The 26,100-nt window shown below is 33.6% G+C and overlaps 1 protein-coding gene across 1 annotated transcript; it reads right to left on the reverse strand.

Annotated features, from left to right (window-relative positions):
* Positions 1-5,970: 5,970 nt before the first annotated feature.
* On the reverse strand, positions 5,971-18,377 carry LOC142342059 (uncharacterized). Its single transcript, XM_075393240.1, has 5 exons — positions 18,216-18,377; positions 16,557-17,318; positions 13,459-13,777; positions 9,439-9,704; positions 5,971-6,356 (listed from the first exon to the last, which is right to left on the reverse strand). The coding sequence occupies exons 1-5, from the start codon at positions 18,252-18,254 to the stop codon at positions 6,063-6,065; spliced, it is 1,680 nt and encodes a 559-aa protein (XP_075249355.1). The 5' UTR covers positions 18,255-18,377; the 3' UTR covers positions 5,971-6,062.
* Positions 18,378-26,100: the final 7,723 nt, after the last annotated feature.

Here is a 26,100-nt window from a genome sequence, read left to right on the forward strand (position 1 = left end):
GTATTACTAGATTAGAGCCGGTATTATCAAGTCAAAAAACCCAAATTCAGAACACGACGCACAACTAAACACTCCATCAGAACGAACCCTCTCTTTATATTAGTTCACGTCTCCAGCAAATGAATACCAAAATCACTTCACCTTTCTAAATTAATTACCCATATATTAAATAACCAAATTTTTTTTGCAAAGGCCCATTGAGGAAACCTGATCGCGTTTGGATTTATTTCTCTTTCATACGCTTATTTGTTTGAAATCACTATCCAATAATCGACCCAAATTAGTGTCTGCGATGCTTTGAAAGTGGGGATAATAAATGCATGTGAGACCATACATTTAATTTGTGGTACTTCAACTGGATCACTGGCAAGCTAGTGAACTGCACCGCTTCCCAAAATGAAAGGGAGATCTACAATCACCTGCTGGCAATGACCCTCATTGCAACAGGGAGCTGTACCCGAAATCTGTGCCCTGCTTGTGAATCTGAGTTCCTTGATTATTTCTGTGACCCTCAAAATTGAGCAGAGCCTTTCGATTTTGAGTTCCAGGAAACATTGAGATTCTCAGGAAATGAAACCACATTATTATGAACCAAAAACTTGTCTCTCAGATTTTTTTAACCTTCGTTTTCAATTTTCTCACCGTCTTGAGATAATCGTTTAGAGACCAGATCACCGTAAGCTTAACAGAGGGATCAACGGAAAGTATGCCTGTATGCTAGTAGCAGGTATTCCAAAAAAGAGATGACAAGAGAGCTTTTTGTACAACCACTTTAACTGATATACGACACATCTCTCTCCATATTTGCTATCAAAAAACTCACTAACATGAGGCAGAGGGAGAAAACTGGCTCGGACTGGACAGGAGTTCACTGGCCAGAGTATCTTGGAACTAGCAAACTGGCTGACGGACCAATTAATGACGACCCAAGACAATCCAACAGTTTTAATCCCAAAAATCAAACAAAGGAATGCGGCCAGGATTTATAGCTGAAAATTGAAACCTCGAGTAAAAACTCTTTACCCCTGAATTGACGCAGCGGACAGAAATCTATTTTGTGAATTCTAAACCAATCACAAACCAAGAGAACGCTTTAATACTCTCGTCACTTTGAAACTATTCGCTATTATTTGCATACCATTGTGATAATTGAAGTTTACAATCAGTGTTTTCCCTTGTCGATTAGTCATCCTTGCCTTAGAACAATCTTCTCAATTCGCTTTCCCACAAGGTGAACTTGAACACAATTCAATGAAACGAAAGATAGAGACTCACTTCACATTGTCAAGCATTGGTCAAGTGTGCTTTTTGCAATTGTTCAAAACATCAAAAACTGTGAGTTGTAGTAAAGCTAGAAAAATTTTCTGACAAAGCTAGAAACAGACTGCCGGCCAAATTGGAACAGCTGGATGAAACTGAAAAGTTTACACAAAAACTTTTGCAAAAATTTTGGAGATTTTTTCCCGGTCCTGGCTGTTAAACAAAGAACTAAGTTAACAATGCTGTGGTAAACATTTACGAAAAAATTGTTATCGACAAAAAATTAGGCCTAAGAAAACTTCTACGCATTTTTCTTTGCTTATTTAATGGTATTCATCTATGAACTTCTATAATGGTATTCACCTGTGAATTCACCTGCAAGATTTGGCTCACAATGAGCCTGAAACATTTCTCTAAAGACATGCAGAAGAGCTTCGGCATTGTTTGATTTTGGAGTAACTTTTTTTGCTTTTCCAAGTTTTCATCAAAGAGGATGATCAAAAACGTGTTTTAGTAGTTTCGGGCTGTTTTGTTAAGATTCATTTATTCTTTAAGCTGACATGGATCTGTTGAAAATATTTTGATGTGGGTATAGTTTTCCTCAATGGTATGCCTCCTTCTGCATACAAATTGTGTTTTGTAGACATAACGATGTCTGAGAGTTTGTCTTGATGTGATACCATCAATATTCTTTTAAATAAGATATTGTGAAAATCTCCCGATATGAACTATTATAAGAAAAAACACGCATTGGAGAGCCGTTTTCTCGCTTATCAAAGTAATTTTTGTTCCTTTATGACGTGTTGAATCACTGAAAATGGTCTTGTGGACTCAGGAACAGGCGAAGGAAAACTTTGCAGCCTAATTATGCAAAGCATCTGCTAATGCGCAAGAAGTTAAATGTTCGATAAATCATGACCTATATCTTTGTTAGTTTTTTTCTCTATAAAATTGGCATTGAAACAGATGATAATTGGCGCGTTTTATAAAGAATTCAGGTTGCTGGTTTTCGTTCTGATTTTTTTTTGTTGAAACTTTATTCTGATGCGAATCTAAAAAATTGAATTTTTTCTCAAATTTTGTTGCTTGAGTGGCGCAGCTAAATTCAGTTTACCGCTTAAAAGTTGTGGTTTCCGACAACAATTGAGTACATGAAGCTAGTTATACAAATGGTTGCAAATGCGTAAACATCCGTGATTTCAACAATTTTTTCGGTATTCGTTTTATCGTCATAACATTTTGACCATCATACTTCTTACGGAGAGGAACAATATTGTTCCCGATCTCGTCAAAACGGGTTACCTTGATCAAAAGCCCCTGAATTAACTTTGAACAAACACCAAAAACAAGCTAGCACGGCTGTTTAATGTAGCTTTGAATGGTTCTGCTGAAATTGCGTTTCATTTATATCCTAAGAATTGATTTACGGTTCACTGTTTGGCTACTTTTGCATGAATCGCGCAACAAAAAATAAAAAAAAACGTGCTCACTTTTTGTTGAAACCACACCCTTCTTGATTATTGAACGTAGTTGGTGCCTTGATTTGGGCTGGATAAACAGTTATTGATGTCCAAATTCGAAAACGCATTGATTTTTGTCGTATTCGGAGACCTTAATTTTCGGTACCACAATACGGGTGGCAATGGCATTTTCGATTTCTCAGTTAGTGTAGAGTGTCCCAAAAAATAATTTGCACAATTTTTTGCAGTTGAGGGGTTCAGTTGTTGCTCCGTATTCTCCTAACCCCGATTTAAGTCATTTAAAGTTTATGTCAAAAATGACACAGTGAAGTTGTCAATTTCAGCCTTGGGATTATAATTGTTTACTGTTTTACATGTGGTACGTCGTCGAGTGATATTATCTTGTCCGGTGCCTTGATTATGAAGTATCTGCTCAAAAAAAGAACCATTTTTGGATCTGTTGTTCGTTTTTTTACTCAAACTGAGATATAATTTATTTCCTGTAAATAGCGCTTTGTTTTCCTCAACATTTTCATACTATGTTTCTTTGTTTATGAAAAATTGCTGTTTTTTTGTTGTCTTTATGAAAAATGTCTAATTTGGAGATCGAAATTGGTCCGGTTTATTTTGCGTGTTTTCTGCTCAATCTTTTTATACTTGTTTGTGTGTAAAAAAATTGACTGTTTTTGTTTAGTTTTGTTTCGAGATAGCAATTTGTTCTCTTGCTCGGCCCGTAAAAAAACCATGCGACTTTTGTAGGCTATGAAAAGACTTCAGTTCAAGTCTTGAAAAGACCGTGTTCTACTTGAATGGGCTATAATGAGAACTTGCCTGGTTTCATAATCAGACATCGGCTAGTTCAATTTTGGTCATAGTCAGACCTTGCCTGGTTCAAAACTGGCCATGATCAGACTTGGTATCGTTCAGATTTGGAAATGATCACACTTGAGGCAGACTTAGAACATGTCCTCGACCGCCTAATTTTGAATTTTGAACGCACCGCAACCCCCCCCCCCCCCCGTGCGTTTTCGATCGGCTTATCATAAGTGATTTTGAACGAGGATCTCGACCTTGGCATATGCATATCCAAGTAAGTAGCCATGTCAAGATTGGAAGAAACGGATCATTATTCCTAAATACACTGATTTGCAACGAACCTACTCAAGAAGACTAAAATCAAGATCAATTGAAAAATTTGTCTGAATTTGTTTTTTTATCAATGACAGGAAATATCTCTCCCAATACATAAGAAGTTGCCAGTGAAAGCAGAAAAATTTTGCTTCTCTTCTGTAACTGTGGTTCCATTGGTAAAACACTTGCCTCGTAATCCAACAGACCCGGGTTCCTATCAGTTTGAATGCAAACAATTTGTTGACCTCAATGCATCTACGCATACTCATGTCGAGGTGTCCGGACCGAATAGACATATCATCAGACCTTGTTGGGGCACAAACCTGCGCATATTGCGTTTGAATTACATTTTCTCAAAAACTCTTCGAGTGCACTTTATTCTGGACAATGGTCTGGGACTTGCTTGATCAGAGGTGGATTCGAGCGCACACTAGTATGATCAGAAATTATTTCAAACACGTTTCATCTTTCATTTTTTACTGAGAGGTGCATGCTCTGTCAAAAGCAACAATGCAACCGCATTCTGATCAAGGACTCATCTAGAGCCTGATGGTACTCATAAGAACTCAGGGCTCCAGCCGATAGCAAATGGCGGTCCCCTTTGGAAGATATTCTGATAAACTGTAGACCAAGATGTTTTCAATGAAAAGGTGTCTCACTTCAACTACGGAGTTATAAGAGTGCACTACTGGCATACTAAACAATTTATTTTCTCGACACACCGGTTTTGTTTCATTTTTTGGTTTTTTTCTTCGTTAAATATATTATTGAAAACATTGATTTTTATGAAAGGAATATGTTACAATGGTCTTAAAATATTTGATCATACTTAAAACATTTTGCTTTTCAGGCTGTTCGAGCGCACTTCAATCTGACCAGAGACAGCTTCGAAAACACTTAAATCTGATCAAAGTCGATTTCAAGCGCACTTGTGTCTGACCAGTGGCAACTTCGAGCGCACTTGAGTCTAGTCAAAGGTGAAAGCAAGCGAACAACAGGCTGCCCATAGGCAGATTTTAGCGCGTATTAATTGTAACAGAATTGATTCTCGACCGCAATCAGAAGAGGTTTCCCAGCGAATACAAAGATTCAAGCGCACGATAGTCTGATCAGAGGTCAATTCGATTTGGAGTTCTGATCGGAGGTCAGTTTTGTCCGGTACGATCTGATCAGAGGCGATTTTGGTCTGGATCACAACTTGGGTAAGAATCTAATACCGGCGATTTTATAAAACAGATTTTAGATAATATTAAACAAAGTTTGACAAAAAAACAGTAATTTGCAGTTTTAACGAATACTTTGATGTGTACTGAATCCTTCAGGAACAATAATTAACGTGAGAAATTAAGATGTTATAAAAAGATTTGAGAGCTTAAGACGAGTTGGTGAAATGCTAAGCACACTAGGCTTGACAGAAGAGACTAACGCTAGATCGGATCCAGTGTTGGTCCATTTTCACAGTAGTTGCTTTTGATTAGATGCATCTAACACAAAATATTTCAAATACTGTATGTTAGGCACCATTGGCGGCTTTGCCAGGATATTCAGGGCATCATTTTAGTATATAAACATTTTTTCAGTTGGGTTGAAGAATTTGAAATCTTAAAAAAATACCTAAAGGGGCTACTGGTCGTAAACATTCTAGTTATTTGCAATTTTATAGTTATAAGCAATACAGTTCTAGTTATAAGCAATATAGTTTGAGTGTCAATACGTTGTGGGCAATGAATTTGGCATAGGTGTAAGGATTGACTTTAGTGGGAGGTTTTTTTCTGGCTTTTGGAAATTGGTTTAACAAAAATCAAAAAGCCCTCCCTTCTTATTCGTTTTATTTGAGAATATAAAAAGATTTTCAAAAAGCAGAAATTGTTTGATAAAATGGGTAATATGAAGAAACTTTTGCTTTCCTGAAAAATTTCCGAAATCTAAATGTTTTTGAAGAATATTCCTGCAGTTTTTGTTCACCTTGATCAATTTTTGATAATCATTTTTAATTTGAAAAGCATGTGTTCTTTTTAAAAAGTGTTGCGTTTATTTAGTGTTCAAATATTTCCATGCTCTGAAAAAAATATCTCTGAAAAAATATCTCTGAAAAAAATATCTCAAAAAAATATCGGCGAAATCTAAACTCTTTTAAATTAAAAGGCTACTTCGAACATCACAATTTCTATCAAAACCAATCAACAAATATTTTCCCGTCAAGTTGGGAAGTCAATTTTCCATTTTTAATTCTGTTGAGTTAGATGAAGATGAATAATGAATTGTACTGTTTGCTGTTGTTTCTTGCTTCGTGTCAGTTCCAGAGCTGTTACCAGTATTGTTGTTTATCACTGGAGTTTGTTTGCTTTGAATGGTAGAATTGTTGTTATTGTTGTTGTTGGTTGAACTATTGTTATTGTTGTTGCTGTTTGTGGCACTAGTTTTGTTTTTGGGAGTCCATGTCATTTTGTTTTCTTTCTTCAGTCGTCTTCTTGCGTTTGCAAACCATGTTGAGATTTGCGTCAGCTGAAAAAAAAACGAACATTTGAAAAATCACAGTAGAGCTGAGTTAGCTGAGCTTTTGTTGCATCTTCATCATAATATTTTGAATGAAACTAATTTTTAACTTAATGTTTCAATTCTAAGATAGCAATACACTTGTTATCAGGTTTGAAGACTCCCTAAGTGCAAGAAACTTTCAGCATGTGGATTTTCGAACATAGCAAAGCTTCGGTGTGTTCGGTTTAAAAACTGGAGAAAATCGTATGCATGCTTGGTTTCAAACGTAAGAAATTGTCAAAAAAAGCGAAAACTTTTGTTTATGTTTAGTTTTAGAGTATAGCAGACATGTTGACCTTTGATAAGAAAATAAGCTAATTTCTCTGGACTCATGGGGTTTCGATATGATCAATAAAAACAAATAAAAATTAATATGTTTTCTTTTTTAAACAATCTTTTACTTTTGAAACGGAAAATACTAACTTTCTTAGGTTTCAAAATTAGTTAAACCATCACTTGTTTCCTTTGATGAACAACGAAGATACCGACAGTTTTCTTATTTTCAAAATTGACAATATTTGGAGTAAATTCAGTTTTAAAAAGGCTAAGTATTCTAAAATATAAAACACAACCCGGAGATTGGCGGTGGAGCAAATCAGCGCTGAAACAGTCTAAATACATTCTGTTTTTGCTGGATGAACAGTACTCTGTCAAGGTCGAAATTTACACTGGCTAGTCTTGATTTTTGAGTAAAAATGAATGCATGGAAAATAAAATGTTCAGCTTAAATGACGCCAACAAAGTTTGCTTTATATGCGATTCGAATATCTGCGTGGGTACTTGTAACATCTAATTTGCGTAGCAAGTCGTAACCACTAAACTAAATGGGCGTTGTAGAAAATGCTTGCAATCTAGCTTAAGAATAAAGATTGTGTATAATGGTATACTATTTACCAGTTTGTGAGCAATAAAAGTATGACATTATGCTGTTCAGATTATACTTCGGCGCATGAGTAATTTTCAGACTGAACAGGAAAAAATCAGCCTGGGCGAACTCAATGATCTCAATTTAATCATAATGAATAAAAACTGGACTTAAAGAAACTTAAAACATTCTGGAGACGCAATGCTTCAGAACTGAATTAGGTTTTTTTAAATGTGCTGGTTCAGCGCTGCAATGCTCTGAGACTCAGATCCGCGAAAATATTTGGGGGCGTGGAGTGGATCAATTGCATGTTTCTGGCAACTATTTTACAATCATTTACAACTTTAAAGTGTTAAGTATAGAAAATTTAAAAGCGCCTGAGAAATTGTTTAATATATAAAAACATGTTAGTAATATATCAGAAATAACTTGCAGCTTCAAATGCTCGCAAATGTGCATTAAACAGTACATCATTTATGAGCTTGGCTGCATTGTTTTCTGTAGGCTACCCAATTCGAAACCAAAAGTTATTCTTGTATCGCCTTACAGGATACTTACAAGACGTTAAGTCTTCAAAAAAATTCTTAGAATATTAACTTTTTCTTTTCAACTAAGGTAGCCGTTTCCGTAACGGCGTCTTTTCAGAAATCAATTTTCTACTGAATCAGCAATAGCATTGCAACAATTCGATATTATTAGCATGCCAAAAAATTTTTGTTTTTTTTCTGAAACTTTTCAACCAAATTATTTGAATTAAAAGCAATTTGGTTTTGCAGGACGGTTAGGTTAATTATAAGGAACATTAGCGGTTGTGTGATTAATTGGTCTGCGCCTTTTTTTTTAAATATTGGACCTCGATTATGTCCTGCTAGAACCAAGGTTCTGATTCTACAGGGTGAAAAATCGCCTCGTTCTGTCAATGTTGTTATTTTTTTGGAAGATAGTTGTTTTCAAGCCATACCTCTTTTTGATCGCCTTTCTTATTGGGTGAAAAAAATGTTTTTTTTCCAAAAATGCTTTCCAAACTAGTAATGAGTTCCTAATTTTTTCTTCATTGGATTTAATTTTATACTGAATTAGTTGCAGCATGTATAATTTTTTGTATTTCTTTTAAACGTAAAAGCCTTTGCGATTTTTACTAAAGGTAAAAAAGCCTCGTATATATAGATCGTCGCATTTTGTCGGAAGAATTTGGAACTAGAATGGCAATTCAATCTCGTCTCAAATAGTTTTCTCCACAAAATTAAACAATCATAATTACTGTACATTGATTTAAAAAACCAACTCATTTTTTGGGCTCACGCGTTTCGGTTTCGACTGATATTGGCTAAGAAAAGACTTGGGGTCGACCTATGAGACCACTTTGAGTCGAAATTATTTGCAGTCTCGACCAGGTAAATAAAATGGGGAAGTTACAGCCCCCCCCCACCCACCCACCACCCCCACCCCCACCCCAATTCAACTTTTCATATGGTCGACCTTTCAACTTGGGGGTGTTAAAGAGTATATAATGAGACATACCACCAAAATAGAGTCAAATACTAAATGGCAAGTCAGTTCGAATTCCTCAAAAGCGGACAAATGTTGACAGATGACCCGATATTAGTTTCTAAGATCAAATAGCACGCCGGAGTGTATCTGGGTCACAAAAGCAATGACTGCGGTTTTCCGTATTACCTTTGATGACTAAGGAAAAGCCTTGATAAGCGCCTCAACATGGTTATAACTGCATAATAGCCGCTCCATAAATATATTGCGTAGTTATTGGGCCGCTTTCATAGTTATCCTACTGCAAAAGTAAACATCCGACTAGAACTTAAATAATCGAAGAATTAACCAATCAGCTAAGAAAACGAAAGGCTCGTTGTTTGAGCAAATTTGACACGGAGAATTCATAATTCTGTAATTAAAACTGCTTCTATATGATGATAAAAACTATTAAGAAAACGCCCCCACCCCCCACCCCCCCCCCACCGTGGTAGTATATGACATTTTCAGTTAAAATACTGATACAATACATATAAAACTGTAATTGACAGTCCCACCTCTCAAATATAGATATGCAAACCACTAATTTGGTAAAAACGCGAATTAATTGGTTCAAACTAGGTAATGAAAACAAAAAGATTCACGAGCGCAGAGGGGGGGGGGGGGGGGGGCAGTTGCAACTTCAAGAATACTAACGCTCATTTTGGTGATGATGGCTAGCATTATTTTCTCCCCTTTTGTGGGATAAGGGTTCTTCCTGTGTTCAAACAACCATGTCTTCAGAGCCGCTGTCGTCTCTCTAGAGGCATTTTTTCTTCGCATACTCCCTCCCGCCCCTGCACCCGCAGATGAGGGGTGGTGGTGATGGTGGGGGTGGGGGTGTGTCCCGGGTGGTACCACTGGTTGTCCGGAAGGTACCCCTGTTGCCTGGACTAAAGGGTTGCTGAATGCGGCACTGGAACCTATAAGAACAAAAAATATCCTGAATTCATTTGGTTCGTCAGATTTTGTGAAAGCGACGCCCATATCAAAAAGTATCATCGCTTTGCTTTTAGTTTTTCCAATTTAACAAAATATAATCAATGCTGTACACGTTAGGCTATGATTGATTTCAAATGTTCTAAACCTCAAAAAAACGGAGGAATTGAGCGAAGCCATAATTTGATAAGTGATTTTAATGATTTTGCCCGTCGGAAAGCTAGATTGATCAATTTTTTTTCTCGCTTTTAGCTATTATGGTGATTTTTACGCTTTTAAATTGATTTTGAGCAAATAATCCCAGTTTTGCAAATCAAAATGAGGTTAAAGGTTAACATCCCTATTTGCGAATTTTAATTTTGTTTTAAATTAACTATTCATATTTATATTGTACTATATATTGATATTTATATTATACAACATTCCTATCTTATTCTATTATAGTTATCTATTTATTTTATTCACTATTATTATTATTATTACTATTATTATTATTATTATTATTATTATTATTATTATTATTATTATTATTATTATTATTATTATTATTATTATTATTATTATTATTATTATTATTATTATTATTATTATTATTATTATTATTATTATTATTATTATTATTATTATTATTATTATTATTATTATTATTATTATTATTATTATTATTATTATTATTATTATTATTGTTATTGTTCCGACCCCTCTTGAGGGGGGAGGAACTATATAATCAACTGGGTTTTTTTTTGTTCAGTCAATTTTGGCCGATCGATATATTCATCGTAGAGAGTTGAGACTGGTATCATTAGAAAGCTTGTCCAGCGTAGAATATGGAATTAAAAAGATTTTTTTTATTTTCCTTTTTGACAGGGAGATATCGAGGTTTAAACTTTCGAGAAAATAGAGTGAATTCCGTTGATTTCATTCACCTTTTTTCGAAATTTTTGACTAAAATTTCGCCAATTTTAATAAAATTTAAATAAATTTTTCATGAAAATGTTGTTGATTTTACATTAAAAGACAAAAAACATTGTCGGCTATTTCCATTGAATTTTTTTGTCACAAATTCCGGATAAAAATTTCACAAAATTTCACAAAAGTCCACTCTGATTAAATTTGCAGAAAGTGCACACCCAAACACCATTAACGCAATCTTTGTAAACTGAAAAGGGGGCTAATTCCACTTCAACTTCCGTTGAGAGTGCTCTGTAAAAAAGACTTTGCAGTTTTGCGGAAACTTTATTCGTTGTTTATCAAAAACGCAGCATTTACTTTTGATTTTTTAACAAACAAAACATCTAAATCAATGACATTCCAAAAATTAAATATTCTTAATGGACAATCAACATTAGCAGGACTAGTTCTGTACCAATCTTGGACCGTTACAATCCAAAAATAATTCGGATTGTCATCAGTCGGTTAGTTGAAAAAAATAAGATCTTTTTTATATTAATTAAATAACAGAACATTTCGAATCAAAGCTCACTAGTGATAATTCCTCTTGGCTTCCTAGTTAGCTCGGAATTAATTTATTTAGTTGATTGCGTGAAAGCTTATGGTCGTTCTGACTTTTAAAATATTTGATTTTTAAATAAAAAATGGCTTATTGAACTTTGCCTTCATTTTTCTCTTACTTCGGTCAACTAATAGCTTAGTGTGAGCAATCAAAGAGTGCTCCTTCCTTCTGTTGATTTCAAATGTAGTCTTTATTGCGGTTTCAGGCCCTAAGTTATGGTGTTCTGGCTTTGATACTACTAGATTTCACAATTTTTTTTAATTTTTAGATATTTGCCCATTTTTCTTATTTTCTAGTTTTGTCAAATTACCACGTTATTGTCAGTTTATATATCACATTTTTCGCGTTCAAAATAACGCACAATTGATAATATTTAAATCCTTAAAGATACAGATTGTGGTTGTTCACCGCTTCGACAATACATTCTCGAAGAATTTAATTGAATTTTTTTATCTTTGTCTTTAACTGTCGTTTTTACTTTGTCTTTTTAGTCGTATCTAATTTCCTGTACCATGACCCAATTTGATGGGCTTTTCCTGGAAGAGTAGATGAGCCGATGTTCTGATATTAGAAGATAGATAATGGCTTTCATGACTTTGAAAACAATTGTTTTCCAAAATGAAAAAAAAAAACATTTCAACTTCGCAAATTTGTTCCATATATTGTCGGTTTGTTACCTGGTCTCGTTAATTAAAGGTTACAGATGACATTTTTAGTTAGGAGAAGGTGTCAAAAGGGATTGGTGTCACAAAATCTAATGTTTTTAAAGAACGCTTTATGAATTTACTGGCTTCGAGACGGGTTCTTCACAAAAAGTGTAAATTAATTTTTGATTTTTGTCAACTTTGACGTTCTTTTTGTAGACGTAAGACATGTTCTGGATAATTGCAGGTCATGAGGGCTTCTTTTGGAAGATTAAACGAACCTATTCAGTTTTTTAATTTTTTAACTAATGGCTTTCATGTCTTTGGAAATAAATTTTTTTCGATAAAAACAAGTTTTACATAATCTTGCTTTTTTCTTTTTGGTCTAACTGTTTCATTAATGAGAGGTCTTATAATAGGTTTTAAGGGAAAGTGTCAAAATGGATTTGTGTCACAAAATCTAATGTTTTAAGAGAATTCGTTATGACTTTACTGGCTTCCTCACGGCTTTTTCACAAAAAAAGTAAATTAGTTTTTGATTTTTGTCATATCTGACGTTTTTTGTAGACGTAAGGCATGTTCTGGATAATTGCAGGTCTCAAGGGTTTCCTCTGGAAATATGAACGAACCTATTCAATTTTTTCATTTTGTAATTAATGGCTTTCATGTCTTTGGAAATAAATTGTTTTCGAAAAAAAACAAGTATTACATAATTTTGCATTTTTTTCCCTTTTTTTCTAATTGTTGCTTATTTTCATTAATGAGCGGCCACATAATACATTATCGGTGTTCGAAGAAGGTGCAATCAAACATATTTTGAGGGCCAAAGTATGGCTTTAAGGCTTCCAAAGCGTTTTATGGCAAGTTTTGATTGATTTTTTGTTTGTTGTCTGTTTGTTGTTCTTTTTTTAACTGCATAAAAAATTGAATACCAAGAGTTCTTAATTCCCTTATATAGAAGCATTGGTAATTGTAAACCTATGGGATTTTTTAGTTGATTCTTAATGTTTTTCATTACTTTGAAATTAATTGTTTTTTTTTAAGTTCAGCGAATTTTCTAACTTTAAAGTTTCTGTTCTTTTTTGCCTGATTGCTACCAAGCTTTATTATGAACTGGTGAATAACCATTTTTTCTGGTGAATTACCAGTTGATTGTTTATTTTCAGTTTTATCTAACACTATTTTGACTTTGTTATTAATTTTGTTTTTTTAAACGGACATAAATTTTTTGATGTAATTAATGTTTGTTATTGTTGTTTGATTTTGCCGTTCGTCTTCGCTCGCTTTCTTAATATCGTCATATCTCATCAACCTAATGCATCATTTTTTACTCCACTGAGTTATTTGCTTTGGAGGCTATCTTTTTGTTCATACACCAGTTTTTTTTTTGAAAAATACTTGAATTTTTTGTGTTTTTCTATCTGTTCCTCATTTGGTAGACAATTATGCCAAAATTGTGTATGAGTGGGGTGGGAACCTTATGTGCAATCGCACATTACCGAGCCGCCTTATTATTATTATTATTATTATTATTATTATTATTATTATTATTATTATTAAAAATATTTTTTTAATATTAACCTGCTGTATGATGATGTGTGTGCCCAGTGATATCTGACCCAGTACCTGCCAGTCTGTCAGAATGATGTCCAGGGTACCCCGTGTGGCCATGATGGAACGAATTAAACATGAACGGGTTCTGAGGGTTGCAAGTGATGTGCTGCATGTTGAACCCGCTTCCGGGGGTCACTAATGAATTAGCAGATGATACGGATGTTGAGCTGGAAGTGTTTGGATCTACGGCTGGAGTCTGTTGAGGGTAGTCCGAGTTTGGATGGATGTGGTGGGTGGTTAGATTAACCCGGCCAGGGCTGATGTTCAAACCAGTGGAAGCGCAGTCCTAGAAAAAATAGACAATTAATATTTAAAATTGCTTTAGCAGGGTGAAAGACAACTTACATTTTATTCGTTAAGCTGTGGTAACTTTTGCTTTCTACCTGCGGAATATTTGCTGAGTCAGCAATAAGATAGGCAAAATTGTAAATTGAAAAAAAAATTAGAATAGTTAATTCAATTGGACAACATTTGAAACAATCATATCCAAATACAATCCAATTAGAACACAAAATGAGCATTATTGCTCTTCAAGTGTTTGCCCCTTATCATGCAAAAAAAATTAGCAGGCCCAAAATATATTGATGTCATCTTGCTCAAGCGCATTAAAAAAAGTTTCATAAAAAAGTTAGTAAATGTGATAATGGAAGAATGTTTGTGAAAACCACGCAATCAGGTTTTTATCACGTGTTATGAAATTAAATATATATCTGTCACTAGTTAATTAATTAATTAATTAATTAATTAATTAATTAATTAATTAACCAGTTACAGATACATTTATAATTTCACAAACTCACTGCCTGGTGTGGGGTGGGGGGGGGGGCAATCCAAGAGTAATTCAATTCATGTAGGGTCTGTGATCTAGGTTTCCGACCTAAAAATTGAGAAGACCATTGGTCTTTAAACTGCAACTGTCGATTTCACAGTTGTTTCGAATTAAAATCAAATACTTTGTAAAATATTTTTAAGATTCAAACATTGCATATATAAACTAATTATATAATTAATAGTTCAGAGACCAAAAAAGGAGATAGCGATTGCATAAACACACAAAAAAACGTAGAGTTACCAATTTTTGATTACTTGATTTCAATAATTTTAATAAAATTGGTAAATAACTTATTCAAATTATCATAATTTGTTTATAAATAGATCTTAAAACAAATAATTTAAGCACACTTTTTTGGTGAATTTTAAATTCCTCGCACTTAGAGATATTTTGATCCCCTGAAAACATTGGGCAATCGTGGCGTCTCTGCTTTTAACAAAATTAACCAAATATTGAACACTAAAAATTTTCACCCTATTTTTTATTAACCTTCCACAACAACACATTGTACTAAAAGTCAGTATCTTTGACTGTTTGACTAGCAGTTAAACCTAAATGTTTAATCTGGGCAAAATCTAAAACATTAAAAAGATATCTCTCTAAATGGGTAGCGAATTAGATCTAATGATACAAAGAGTAGTTCTCAAAAACAGATTTAAACCCTCAAAACAACATAAATAAATACACATTGATTTTCAAAATCAACATTGAGCCCCTGACAAGTTTGTTTCCCTTCTAATTTTTTTGTATTTAATCTACATTTAAGCATATCAGATTTTAGTTGGCAAAATGAATTTATTTAACATTTACTTGCTTTAGTTCCCATATCGCTCGGATTTTTTCATAAAACATTTGATAATCATTTTTATTGCTAGTATATCATAAAAACTACAAGGCAAAAAATGGATTCCAAACGCTCTCCCCTATGCATGAAGATTATGAAACGAATATTACTTACTGATCTCAGTAAATTTACTTGCATTTCAACTGTGTCAACTTGTGCATAGCAAAGGATCAAATTTATTTCAGCAATGCGCTGACACCAACCACTGATCAAATTTACTTGCAGATTTTTTAAACATGAGAACTGCATGAAAAATTTGGTAGTCAAGGGTAATGTGTTTGCAAAACTCAAATTAGTTTGCAAAATAATTCGTTTGGCAAAAAACATGAAGTATGAAAACTGAAAGATATTGTATCTGAAAACATTTTCACGAATAAATCATATGTCGGCAATAAAAACAAAAAATGAGAGACGTTTCCAAAAAAATGTGTATTTGGTCATTTTAGCCGTTCCATTTTTTTCTCGTTTTGTAATTATGAGTTTCGCGTTCTGTTGTTTCTAGTTTTATTTTGTCATTTTTTAAATTCCTTTTTTAACGATTTCACCGTTTACTGTAGAACAGTTTCTGGTATGTTTTTTCAGGTCAATTTTGTTGCTTTTATTGTCCGTCTAATTTTTGCCTAAATTGTTATTATCATTTTAATCGTATGCTATATTTTTTCATTGAAATTTTAATGAGTTAAGATTTTTATGTTCTACATTGCATAAAAACTCATTTGGTAATGATAGTCAACTCAACTCTTTTGAAATAGTATAATTATAAATAATTTTTCTGAGACAGTAAAAAACCATTGAAAAGTTTAAGCTACTCAAATAAAGACGACCAAAAAGAGATCATTAATTTTTTTGCAAAAAATATAAAGATTTTTAATCGAAGAAAACGATATATAGTTTTCTTCGAATAAAAATCTTCATATTTTTTTGCAAAAAAACGAATGATCACTTTGATCGTCTTTTTTTGAGTAAATTAAACTTTTCAATAGTTTTTTTGAAGAACCATAGGAACTATAGGAAAAATGAATCGCACCTAAAAGCTATAATGTGTATGTCCTTAAAAACCCAGATTTATATTAGTCAAAAAGGGACAATCATCAACTTAAATTTGGTAACAAACGGATTTGAATTCTATTCGAACTTAAATTCGAATTTATTGAATCAATAGATTCAGGAAAACTGTTTAAAAACCTATTTTACTCAAGAAAGGCGACCAAAGTCACCATTCGTTTTTTTAAACAAAAAATTGCAAAATTAAAAAAAATTATATGAAGAAAACGGTTGGAAAAACTTACACCTAACGGCTCTAATGTCTCCGATGAACCATGAAAAAACAAACAAATTTATTTAAGTCAGAAATGGCAATAATCAAATCTGGTTATAAAGGAAACTTGCCTGAGAGCTTCGTTGATTGGTTCTTTTGGAATCGGAACCCCCTCTCGTCCCATTCTCACTCTCAGACGGGTGTGCAAATGTTGGTTGCAACAGTTGGGTGTCCGGGTACTGCTGACTTGGGGGGAACACTGATCCATACCGGCCAGCAGCTGTTGTTCCGTAAACATACTGACCCGTCGCACCCCCCGGAGACTTCAGAGACCCACCACCGACTACGCCAGTGGAACCAAACCCATTTCCGAGAGCCGAGTTCTGGTTTGCCTGGGTCGGGTCCACGAATCCGATATGGTAACCCGAAGTGTCATGGCGATAACCCACGAATTGGGAGTCGGGCAAATATTGCATCTGGGTATGTCCGTCCACGAAGGGGTTGCCAGAACCCGCGAATGACGCACCATAATCGAAACCAGCAGCTGTTTGCAGGTCCAGGTCTAGCTGTGGGTGATGTATGTATTGATAAGGGTTAACACCTGTTGTGTAAGGACTGGCATTTCCCCCCAAGTTGGGGTAGATCCCCCCGGGGTGTTTTCCGGATAAATGGTAGGGGTCCGGTTGACCAACTGCCGCGTTGATGTTGGTTGGACTGATAATATTGTTGGCGGGGCCATTTTGAAGTTTCTTCCGGTCCAGGGAATCAAGTTTGGACTCTAGAGAAGCTTGCTGGATATTTTGGGGGTGAATTTGTTGTTGTTGATGTTGTTGGTGGTGAAGTTGTTGGTTTACTGATAACCGGTCCACCGAGGGATTATGAGCAGGACTAACCTAACCAAAGTAAACAAATAATCAACAAACAAACAAAACAACAAACAATATTCAAGCTATAGTAACAACACAAAGATAACATGCACTAAGTCGCCTAAATAACCAAAATTAATACTCCTATGATATTCCTATTAGCATTTAACTACTAACATTTGAATATAAACTATTAACCTACTAACCTATTAAAATTCTTGGGATTTTGTTAACCAATAAATCCAAAATCAGCCATAGGTAATTTTAGATTGGTTAAAAAACTTTTTGTTCCATTATTTTTTGGGCAAATTGTAAAACTTTTGTGTAAAATAGTTTGCTTTAGCAAGTTCAGCTAAAAACGGCAAAAAATATCACTAAAACAAAAATTTTTGATTTCACCAACCTACAATGGTCTTAATTGCAAAAACTCTTATTTCGTCGAAACATTTGAAATTTTCGTCTACAGACGTTTCAAAAATGAAGTTCTGTAAAATTATAAGCTTACTAATACTCTGAAATCTGAAAATAAATTTAACCTCAAAAACTAATTTTGAAGTTGTTGGTTTTCAAAATTAATAACGAAATGAGTTGAAAAATCAACTTTGACAACTTACAACTTAATGCATATGTTGCAATGAACAGTGGAGTTATTAGTTATGAAAAGTTAGTTATAAACGGTTATTAAAAGTTTTGTCTGGCGTAAGTGCAGTGAGACGTAAAAAGTGCTGGCCAAATTAATAACACAGAGAACCCGGGCCGTTAATGCCTAATTGGTAACATTTGAATTGATTGTATTTTGACCATTGAAAACAGATGCGAAATTATGTTAAAAGTCAAATTTAGTTTTGCAGAAATAAACTAAAAGTGAAAAGTACATTGTTTTCGGAGACACAAAACAATAGTTATTAAACACGGCTATCATACCTGTTTAATATTTGTAGTGGAGTATGAACTAGCGCTCATGCTATTGTTTTCCTTCTCTCGCCCAAAAAACAAGAAAATCAGACTCGAAAAACACAAAAACGCGAGCCAACTAGTTTGTAAGTTAACGACAGTGAATTATAAACTAGCAACAACCAAAACTGCGCTCTTATAACCAAACGCTTAGTTAGTAGTAATATTTCTTATAAACTCAAGAGATTTTAACATCCAAAACATTTCAGCCACTCGAAATGGAAGCTACTAAAGTGTGTGAACAAGTTGTGAAAACACCTGGGGAGCCGGTTGGTTCTGTGACCACATTTAATTGCCTTTTCCTGGTCCAATTAATGGGGTTGCAGCCATTCGGGGAGGGGGTCGGGCGAAGATAAGAAAAACCCCCTTGTGAGCAATGTTTCCAAAACAATTCAGCTCTATTACTCAAACCTCCCCTCGGTTTGGCTTGTAATTTTGTCTCGCGAATCTATCTAGAAGTTTCGCTGTCATATTGGACCGCAGACCTCTTGAAAGAAGTTTGTTGTTAGTTTTCAAAGCGAGCCAAAATTCACAACTTTTCCAATTAACTTCCAAATCAATCTTGCCCGGCTCACTTCACCGGAAAGAGGGAAAAAGTGGGTAACTTCACCCGAGGTCCGGGGTCCCAAGAAACTTGAAAGAATTATCGGCAAATTGGAAGGGTACTTTGCTTATAATTGGATCTGAGTTCTAAATTTGATTTGACCAGGTTGATTAGCCTAATTGCAACTCACCTGGACTTTTCAGGGGGAATAAATAACCCGCATAATTACCTGTAGATAAAGACCCCCTATGTTGTTCCAAGATTCTTGAAGTATAAGGCGTGCCTGTAGAAAGCTGCAATACAAGATCAAATATCACCTTAAATTTTTAAACTAAAAATTTATAACTAACGACAAGTTAAAGTATAAAAACATAGCACAGTGGACAGGCTAGAACATGAAATCTGGTTAATAAGTGCAATTTATCAAATCGGAGATTATTATACAGGGTAAAGCCACCCATCAAATCCGCACTCGAACAATACTCCTCAAATAAAAGAGCTTTAAATGTAACATAATTTCAATTATAGAAACTTGATTGAACACATTTTTCCCTAGTGCCAATTAAAACCCGCTTATTACTTAGTTTTGGGTTCCTATACAAGCTGGGTAATAAATTAACCACCATGTAACGACTGAAAGTTGATACATATTTCCAATTGGAAGTTTTTCAATGCTGTAAATTTTTTATCAGGATAACTTTTGGATCTTATGAAGTCGCACAAAGAGGTAAAATGATAAACAAAAAGGATTGGTAATGTGAATACGCACTTAAAGTTCAAACCTATCTTTTTTATATCTCACAATCAAGCGTAAGAGATCTTTGTTCAAAATTTGACCTCGTATGCACAGATATACAAATATTTGCGGCAAGTAATTGATTATTAATTAATTATTTAATTGATTAATTACTGCTCATATAAAATTCTTGGCTTGAGTATTTAAAGACTATCCAAAAAATCCAGAAATCTAACAGTCACCTTTAAAAATCTTGTTTTCTAATTCTCTTATTTCAAACAACAGCCTGATTAAAATCTAACAAGCTGAGTAACTATTGCCCTCAAATTGAAGCTCTCATCAGCAAACAAATTTACAAACGGAGATAATTTCTCAGAACCAATGAATATAAATCTAGACAATCTACCAAGAACTAAAACTCTACATCATGTTGTTTGCGCTGACTTCGATATTAATCTGTTTAACACATTGTTCACAGCGACATGGATAGTAGAGTTTATGGAGAGCTTTGATTTTCCTCTGAAAAACCATTAAGGCACAAGACAAGGAAGAACTTCATTTTCTCTAAAACAATTGTTCTTCGGCAACTTCACATTTTACTGATAAACATAACTGATAAAACCGATATTTTCAGCGTTCTAGGCAAAACAGAGATACTTAAAAATGAAAAAAAAATGCAATCGAAAAACTGTTTATGAGGGACTGGAAAAAACCTGCGTAAAGATCAACTTAAAAGATGTATACCATTTTCTACTGAGGATTTTGAAAAAGAGCTCCAAAATTGGGATATCAATGACGCGCTCGCATTGATTAACGGTTTTTAAAGTAAAGCATCGTCAACGTTCGTTTCTTAAGTAAAGCATTAACGGTTTTTTAAGTAAAGCATTGTCAATGTTTGAAAAGGTCCAAATTCGAGCTGTTCTAGCTGATAATGAGCTGTACGAGCTCTAGGGTGCTAATCCAGAATGGTCTAAGAAATCAATGAGCTAGCCTATGCTGAGAAAAGAAGCAAAAAAGGCACCAATTCACCTCACCAGCAATTTTTTTTGACGAGTTACTAGGCTACTGGTAAGGCTTCAAGGCACCCCTTAAAATCTCCAAGCGAAGACTACTGCTTTTGGTCTCACTCCTTCGTCTTGCTCTTTCGTCAGTTGCCTGCTTCTCCAATTTAGAGCACTCCCTCCCACTTCTCTGGTCGTCTTGTCAATTCTCAGGTAGCCTCTAGCTTCTCCAATGCTTCTCCTGCTTCTCCAGTAGCTTCTATTGTCTTGCTCGTCGTCTATTGTAGTTGTAGTAGGGTTGTAGTACGTCGCTGTTGGGGTGTCGTTGTAGTTGTATAAAGATTTCCTTCTTCGAAGAACCCAAATGTCTTGGGAACGCTACAATAACCAGAGAATTAAAGTTAAAAAAAGAAACCGACGAATCAATGAAATAATTTTTCAGAATCTTTGGATACAACAACATCGGACAAATTTCAAAATTTTTTATAATCACGAAAAATTCCAGAGCGACAGAAACAAAAAAGACTTCTGCTGGATTTACCTTAACGCCATTAGTGTCTCAAACCTTGTTAATGTTAGTAGATATCTTTAATCAGCACTTTGAAATGATGTGAAACCAAACTTAAAAATAAGTCCTCTTCATCCCTTTTCCTTAGATAAAAAGTCCCTTCAAAATTGCCAGATGTCTGAAAACTTTATGGGCATCAACAATAAATTTCAAAAATTGAATGATTCTGAAAAAAGTGGCCTTTTTTTATTTTTATTAATAAGGAGATCCGGAAAAAAATTTCACAAATGTTTTAAAAATCATCTAACAAATTAGATTGCAGCAATTGTCGTCCTATATCTTCGCTGACTTCAATCAGCAAAATTTTTGAACAGATTGTGAAAAAAGTAGTTTTTTTTAGAAAAAAGTCAAACTGTTGCCCTCCAAGTTATCTGAGTTCCGAGAAAAACGAAGTAATGTGGAAGAATTACACATGTTTTTGAGAAATTCAAACTAATAATAGCGGTAAAGTATCTACACGTTTCTTGATTTGAAGGAAAAAATATTCCATACTGTAGATCACAATATGGTACTACAAAAGTGCGCAGATTGCAGTTCACGACGGCTAGTGTTTGAAACTTTACAAGAATATTTTTCAAACAAAACGCAGTTTCTTATCGCTGCAGGCAAAAAATCCAACTTAAAATATAGATACAGGGGCACCCAATTTTTTTCTGCTCGGTCTCATTCTCTTTCTTGAATATATAAATGATTTTACACAAGAATTTTCAGAGATCCAAATAATAAAATTGGCAGATGACCAATCAGAATTTGAAAAAAATAGCATTTGTTTGGAAGACCATAAGTTTACATCTTAGACGACGAACACACCCATACTTGAGTTTCCTTGCCATACTGGCAACACATCTTGTGGCTAATGATCAAGAAATATAAGCAAATCACAGTTTCATGCACCTATGTTTGAAAATTGACGAGATGCTAGAAATTGAAGCGCACTTAGAAAAATTTAATAAGCCATAATACCAATTGTGTGTTCAATGAGATTTTTTTGCTAAACTTCTTTCCCGGGTGAAGTGTTGTTTAGAATATTTTCTACCTAACTCCAACCTATTCCCAAATACAGTGTGTTAATTTATGGAACAACAAGTAAACCAAAGATCATTAAATTTGAAAAATACCAAAGATTCATTTGGAGAAGCATCTTTAATTTGAAGAGAAAGGATTTAATCGAAAATTTAAGAGTGAAAGATAAACAAAGCAAATTGAGGGAACTCCACATATACGAACCTCCTAAAGTTCTGATAAAAACAATAAATAGAGAAATACGGAAACAAAACTATTTTATCCGGAAATTTAAAATGAAGAGTAGATTAGGTTATTATAATTGGGTAACAGAAGAATCCAGTTACTATTAAGTGAAATAACCAAAGAAAATCTAATGGTGATACACAAGACAGTGAGGTGATTTAGTAATGGTTCTTGCATAATTTTCGAGACATATACACATGCGGTACCGAATATGTTTTTTTCCCTTTTTGTTGAAAATAGCTAAACCAATATTCGATTAAAGTAAAGGAAGTGATTCAAAACTTTCAATTTGATCAGTCGAGGCGTTTTTGTATAGGCTTATCAGGCCTTTGATGTCATTGCAAGTATATTGTATATGATCTTGAAAATAATATATTAATATTACCATTTCATCAAAACAAAGTAATACAAAAGCAATTCGTTGTTTATACTGGATAGAAACAATTCCTTGTTTGAAATGAATAGAAACAATAGAAACAATTCATTGTTTCTATTGAAAATTTGAAAAACATGTGTTTCCGAAACATGATATAATTAATGGATATGAAAAATTATCTTTTTTTACCTCTAATCGAAAAAGTCGGTTAGGACTTGTGGGTCTCAAAAATTTAGACATTTTACACCTTTTACAAGTTTTACTTCTGTTCACGTTTTATTTAAAAAAAGTAGCTATTTAAAACAACTCATTTCATCGCAAACTTTTCTACAAGAGGACAAATCATGAGTTATTTAAACTTCGGTTCAAGTTTAAATTTGAAAACTTTAAGACTGAAGCAAACATTTTTGTAGTTTATCAAACACTTTAGTGGCTTAGTGTCTCCGTTGAGCATAAAATTCTAGGAACTAAAGAACGCTGAAGAAAATGATTGAGTGGTTATAGTGTCAGTTCCAAGCAACTAGGTTCGATAATTGACGAGATGCTAGAAATTGAAGCGCACTTAGAAAAATTACTTAAGCCATGATACCAAGTGTGTGTTCAATGAGATATTTTATTAAACGTTTTGACCGCATGGAGTGTCGTTTAGAATCTATTCTACTTTATTCCAACCGTTCCTCAAATACAGTGTGTTAATTTATGGAACAACAAGTAAACCAAAGATCATTTAATTTGAAAAATACCAAAGAGTCATTTGGAAAAGCATCTTTAATTTGAAGAGAAAGGATTTAATCGAAAATTTAAGAGTGAAAGATAAACAAAGCAAATTGAGGGAACTCCACATATACGAACCTCCTAAAGTTCTGATAAAAACAATAAATAGAGAACTACGGAAACAAAACGATTTTATCCGGAAATTTGAAATGAAGAGTAGGTTAGATTATTATATTTGGGTAACAGAAGAATCCAGTTACTATTAATTAAAATAACCAAAGAAAGTCTACAGTTGATTCGTAAGACAGTGAGGTGATTTAGTAATGGTTCTTGCATAATTTTCGAGACATTTACACATGCGGTACCGAATATAATTTTTGCCCTTTTTGTTGAAAATAGCTAAACCAATATTCGATTCAAGTAAGGGAAGTGATTCAAAACTCTAAATTTAATCATTTGAGGCGTCTTTCTATAGGCTTATCAAGCCTTTCATGTCCTTGCTAGTATTTTGTATATGATCTTGAAAATAATTTATTAATATTATCATTTCATCAAAACAAAGTAAAACAAAAGCAATTCCTTGTTCATACTGGATAGAAACAATTCCTTGTTTATACTGGATAGAAACAATAGAAACAATTCCTTGTTTCTATTTTAAATTTGAAGAAAATATGCTTCCGAATCATGATAATATAATTTATGGATATGAAAAATTTTCTTTTTTTTACCACTACTTGAAAAAGTTGGTTAGGACTTGTGGATCTCAAAAGTTTACACATTTTTCACGTTTTACACGTTTTACTTCAATCCACATTTTACAAAAAAAAATAGCTATTTAAAACAATTCGTTCCAACGCAAACTTTTCTACAAAAGGACAAATGATGAGTTATTTAAACTTCGAATTAAATTTAAGTTTGAAAAGTTCAAGACTGAAACAAACATTTTTTGTAGTTTAACAAACACTTTAGTGGCTTATTGCCTCGGTTGAGTAGAAACTTCTAGGAACTAAAGAACACTGAAAAAAAACGATTGGGTGGTCATAAAGTCAGTACAATACAAAAATCGGCGTCAGTAAAATTCTGCCAGCTTCCGAGAGCTTCAACTTTTAAATCGCATTTTTAATTATGAGTTGTTTTTGTTATCAACCTAATTTTGAAGTGCAGTAGCGTATAGAAATACTAATTCCAATATTCCAAAGTCAAGCCAAAGTGGCTCAAAGAACAGAGTTGCATAATATTACAAAAGAAGAAAAGCACCAATAACAATTTGTCTTGTTTTGTATTAATAACTTCATCATAAACCTTTCTTTGATTTAATTTTTTGCCACAAATTAAAACCCACTATAACGAAGAATTTATTGGCTTTTTGAATTTTGGACCAATGAAAAATATTTTTTATACAAAAAATTCCAACGATTTGCTCAAAGCGCATTCTATTGAGAACTATTTGACCAATAATAAATGAATAAAAGTGTTATTGTACTTAGTGATCTCTGGCAGAAAAATAAAAAGCATGTTTGAAAACTTTGTTAAGAAAACGTTTATAACATGAAAAGCTAAAACGGATGCTTTCTTACAGCAGATTTTTTCCCGCGTTTTTCATTTGTTCAAAACACGCCTGACCACAATTTTAGTGCACCAAAAAATTGTATTGTAAAGAGGCTATTCTAGGAAAAGTTGTTTTAGCAGTTTTTTTTGAAACTTTAATAGAATGAATTTTGATATAATGAACTTTTTTCGTGCATCTCAGAACGCGATTGAAGTTCCCAGTATAATTATTTGAAAATGTGCTACAAAACTGGCAGATGGCTTCAGAGGTCAGCTAAAATGAAAACATCGTGAAAAACAGAGTGAAGTGTTCAAAATTTTCTAATGAAAAAGTACCCTCGGGAAAAAAATTTGACTTAAAAACAAGTTTATTTAAACTTCCTAAATCACTTGAATAGTTTAAAGAGAATTTAAAAACAACAAACGAGGAACTGATCATTTTATTGCCTTAGAGAATCTGCAACATAAACGTTTAAATTGAAACAATTTTGAGTTTAAAAAGGTCACTAATGGAGAATTTTAGATTTTCCTCTCATAAAAAAGCTATCGAAACCCAAAAGCTCTCTGTTTATAAATATTGACAAAATTAAAAAAAAACGGTTCAACTTCTGATATCTTCAAAATTAAGTACTTAACCGAAATTCAAACAATATCTAAGCAGACACTTGCCACATTGCATTTCTGTATTCGAGAAGAAAATAGATGATATATTACCTTTTTTTAAAAAAAATTGGGAAACATATGTTGAGCGGGTGTGTTTTCCTCATTCAAATTTTTCAATTTAAGTTTGTTTTTTATACATCGTAATAGGTAAATAATAAAATCGGGTTCCGATGTAAACATACAAAATAAATAATAAAACTAATAAACAAAATAAAAGCACTTAAAAGTTTAAATTAAGAAAGGGAAAGCAAACGGAGGGCCGAGATACAGATTGCTTTGCCGCTGTTCATAATTGTTCCGACACCTCTTGAGGGGGGAGGAACTATATACTCAAATGGGTTTTTTTGCTCAGTCAATTTTCGCAGATCGATATATTCATCGTAGAGAGTTGAGACTGGTATCATTAGAAAGCTCGTCCAGCGTAGAATATGGAATTAAAAAGATTTTTTAATTTTCG

Source organism: Convolutriloba macropyga, chromosome 7, assembly GCF_964194025.1.
Source record: "Convolutriloba macropyga chromosome 7, txConMacr16.3, whole genome shotgun sequence".
In the NCBI taxonomy this organism is placed as follows: domain Eukaryota; kingdom Metazoa; phylum Xenacoelomorpha; order Acoela; family Convolutidae; genus Convolutriloba; species Convolutriloba macropyga.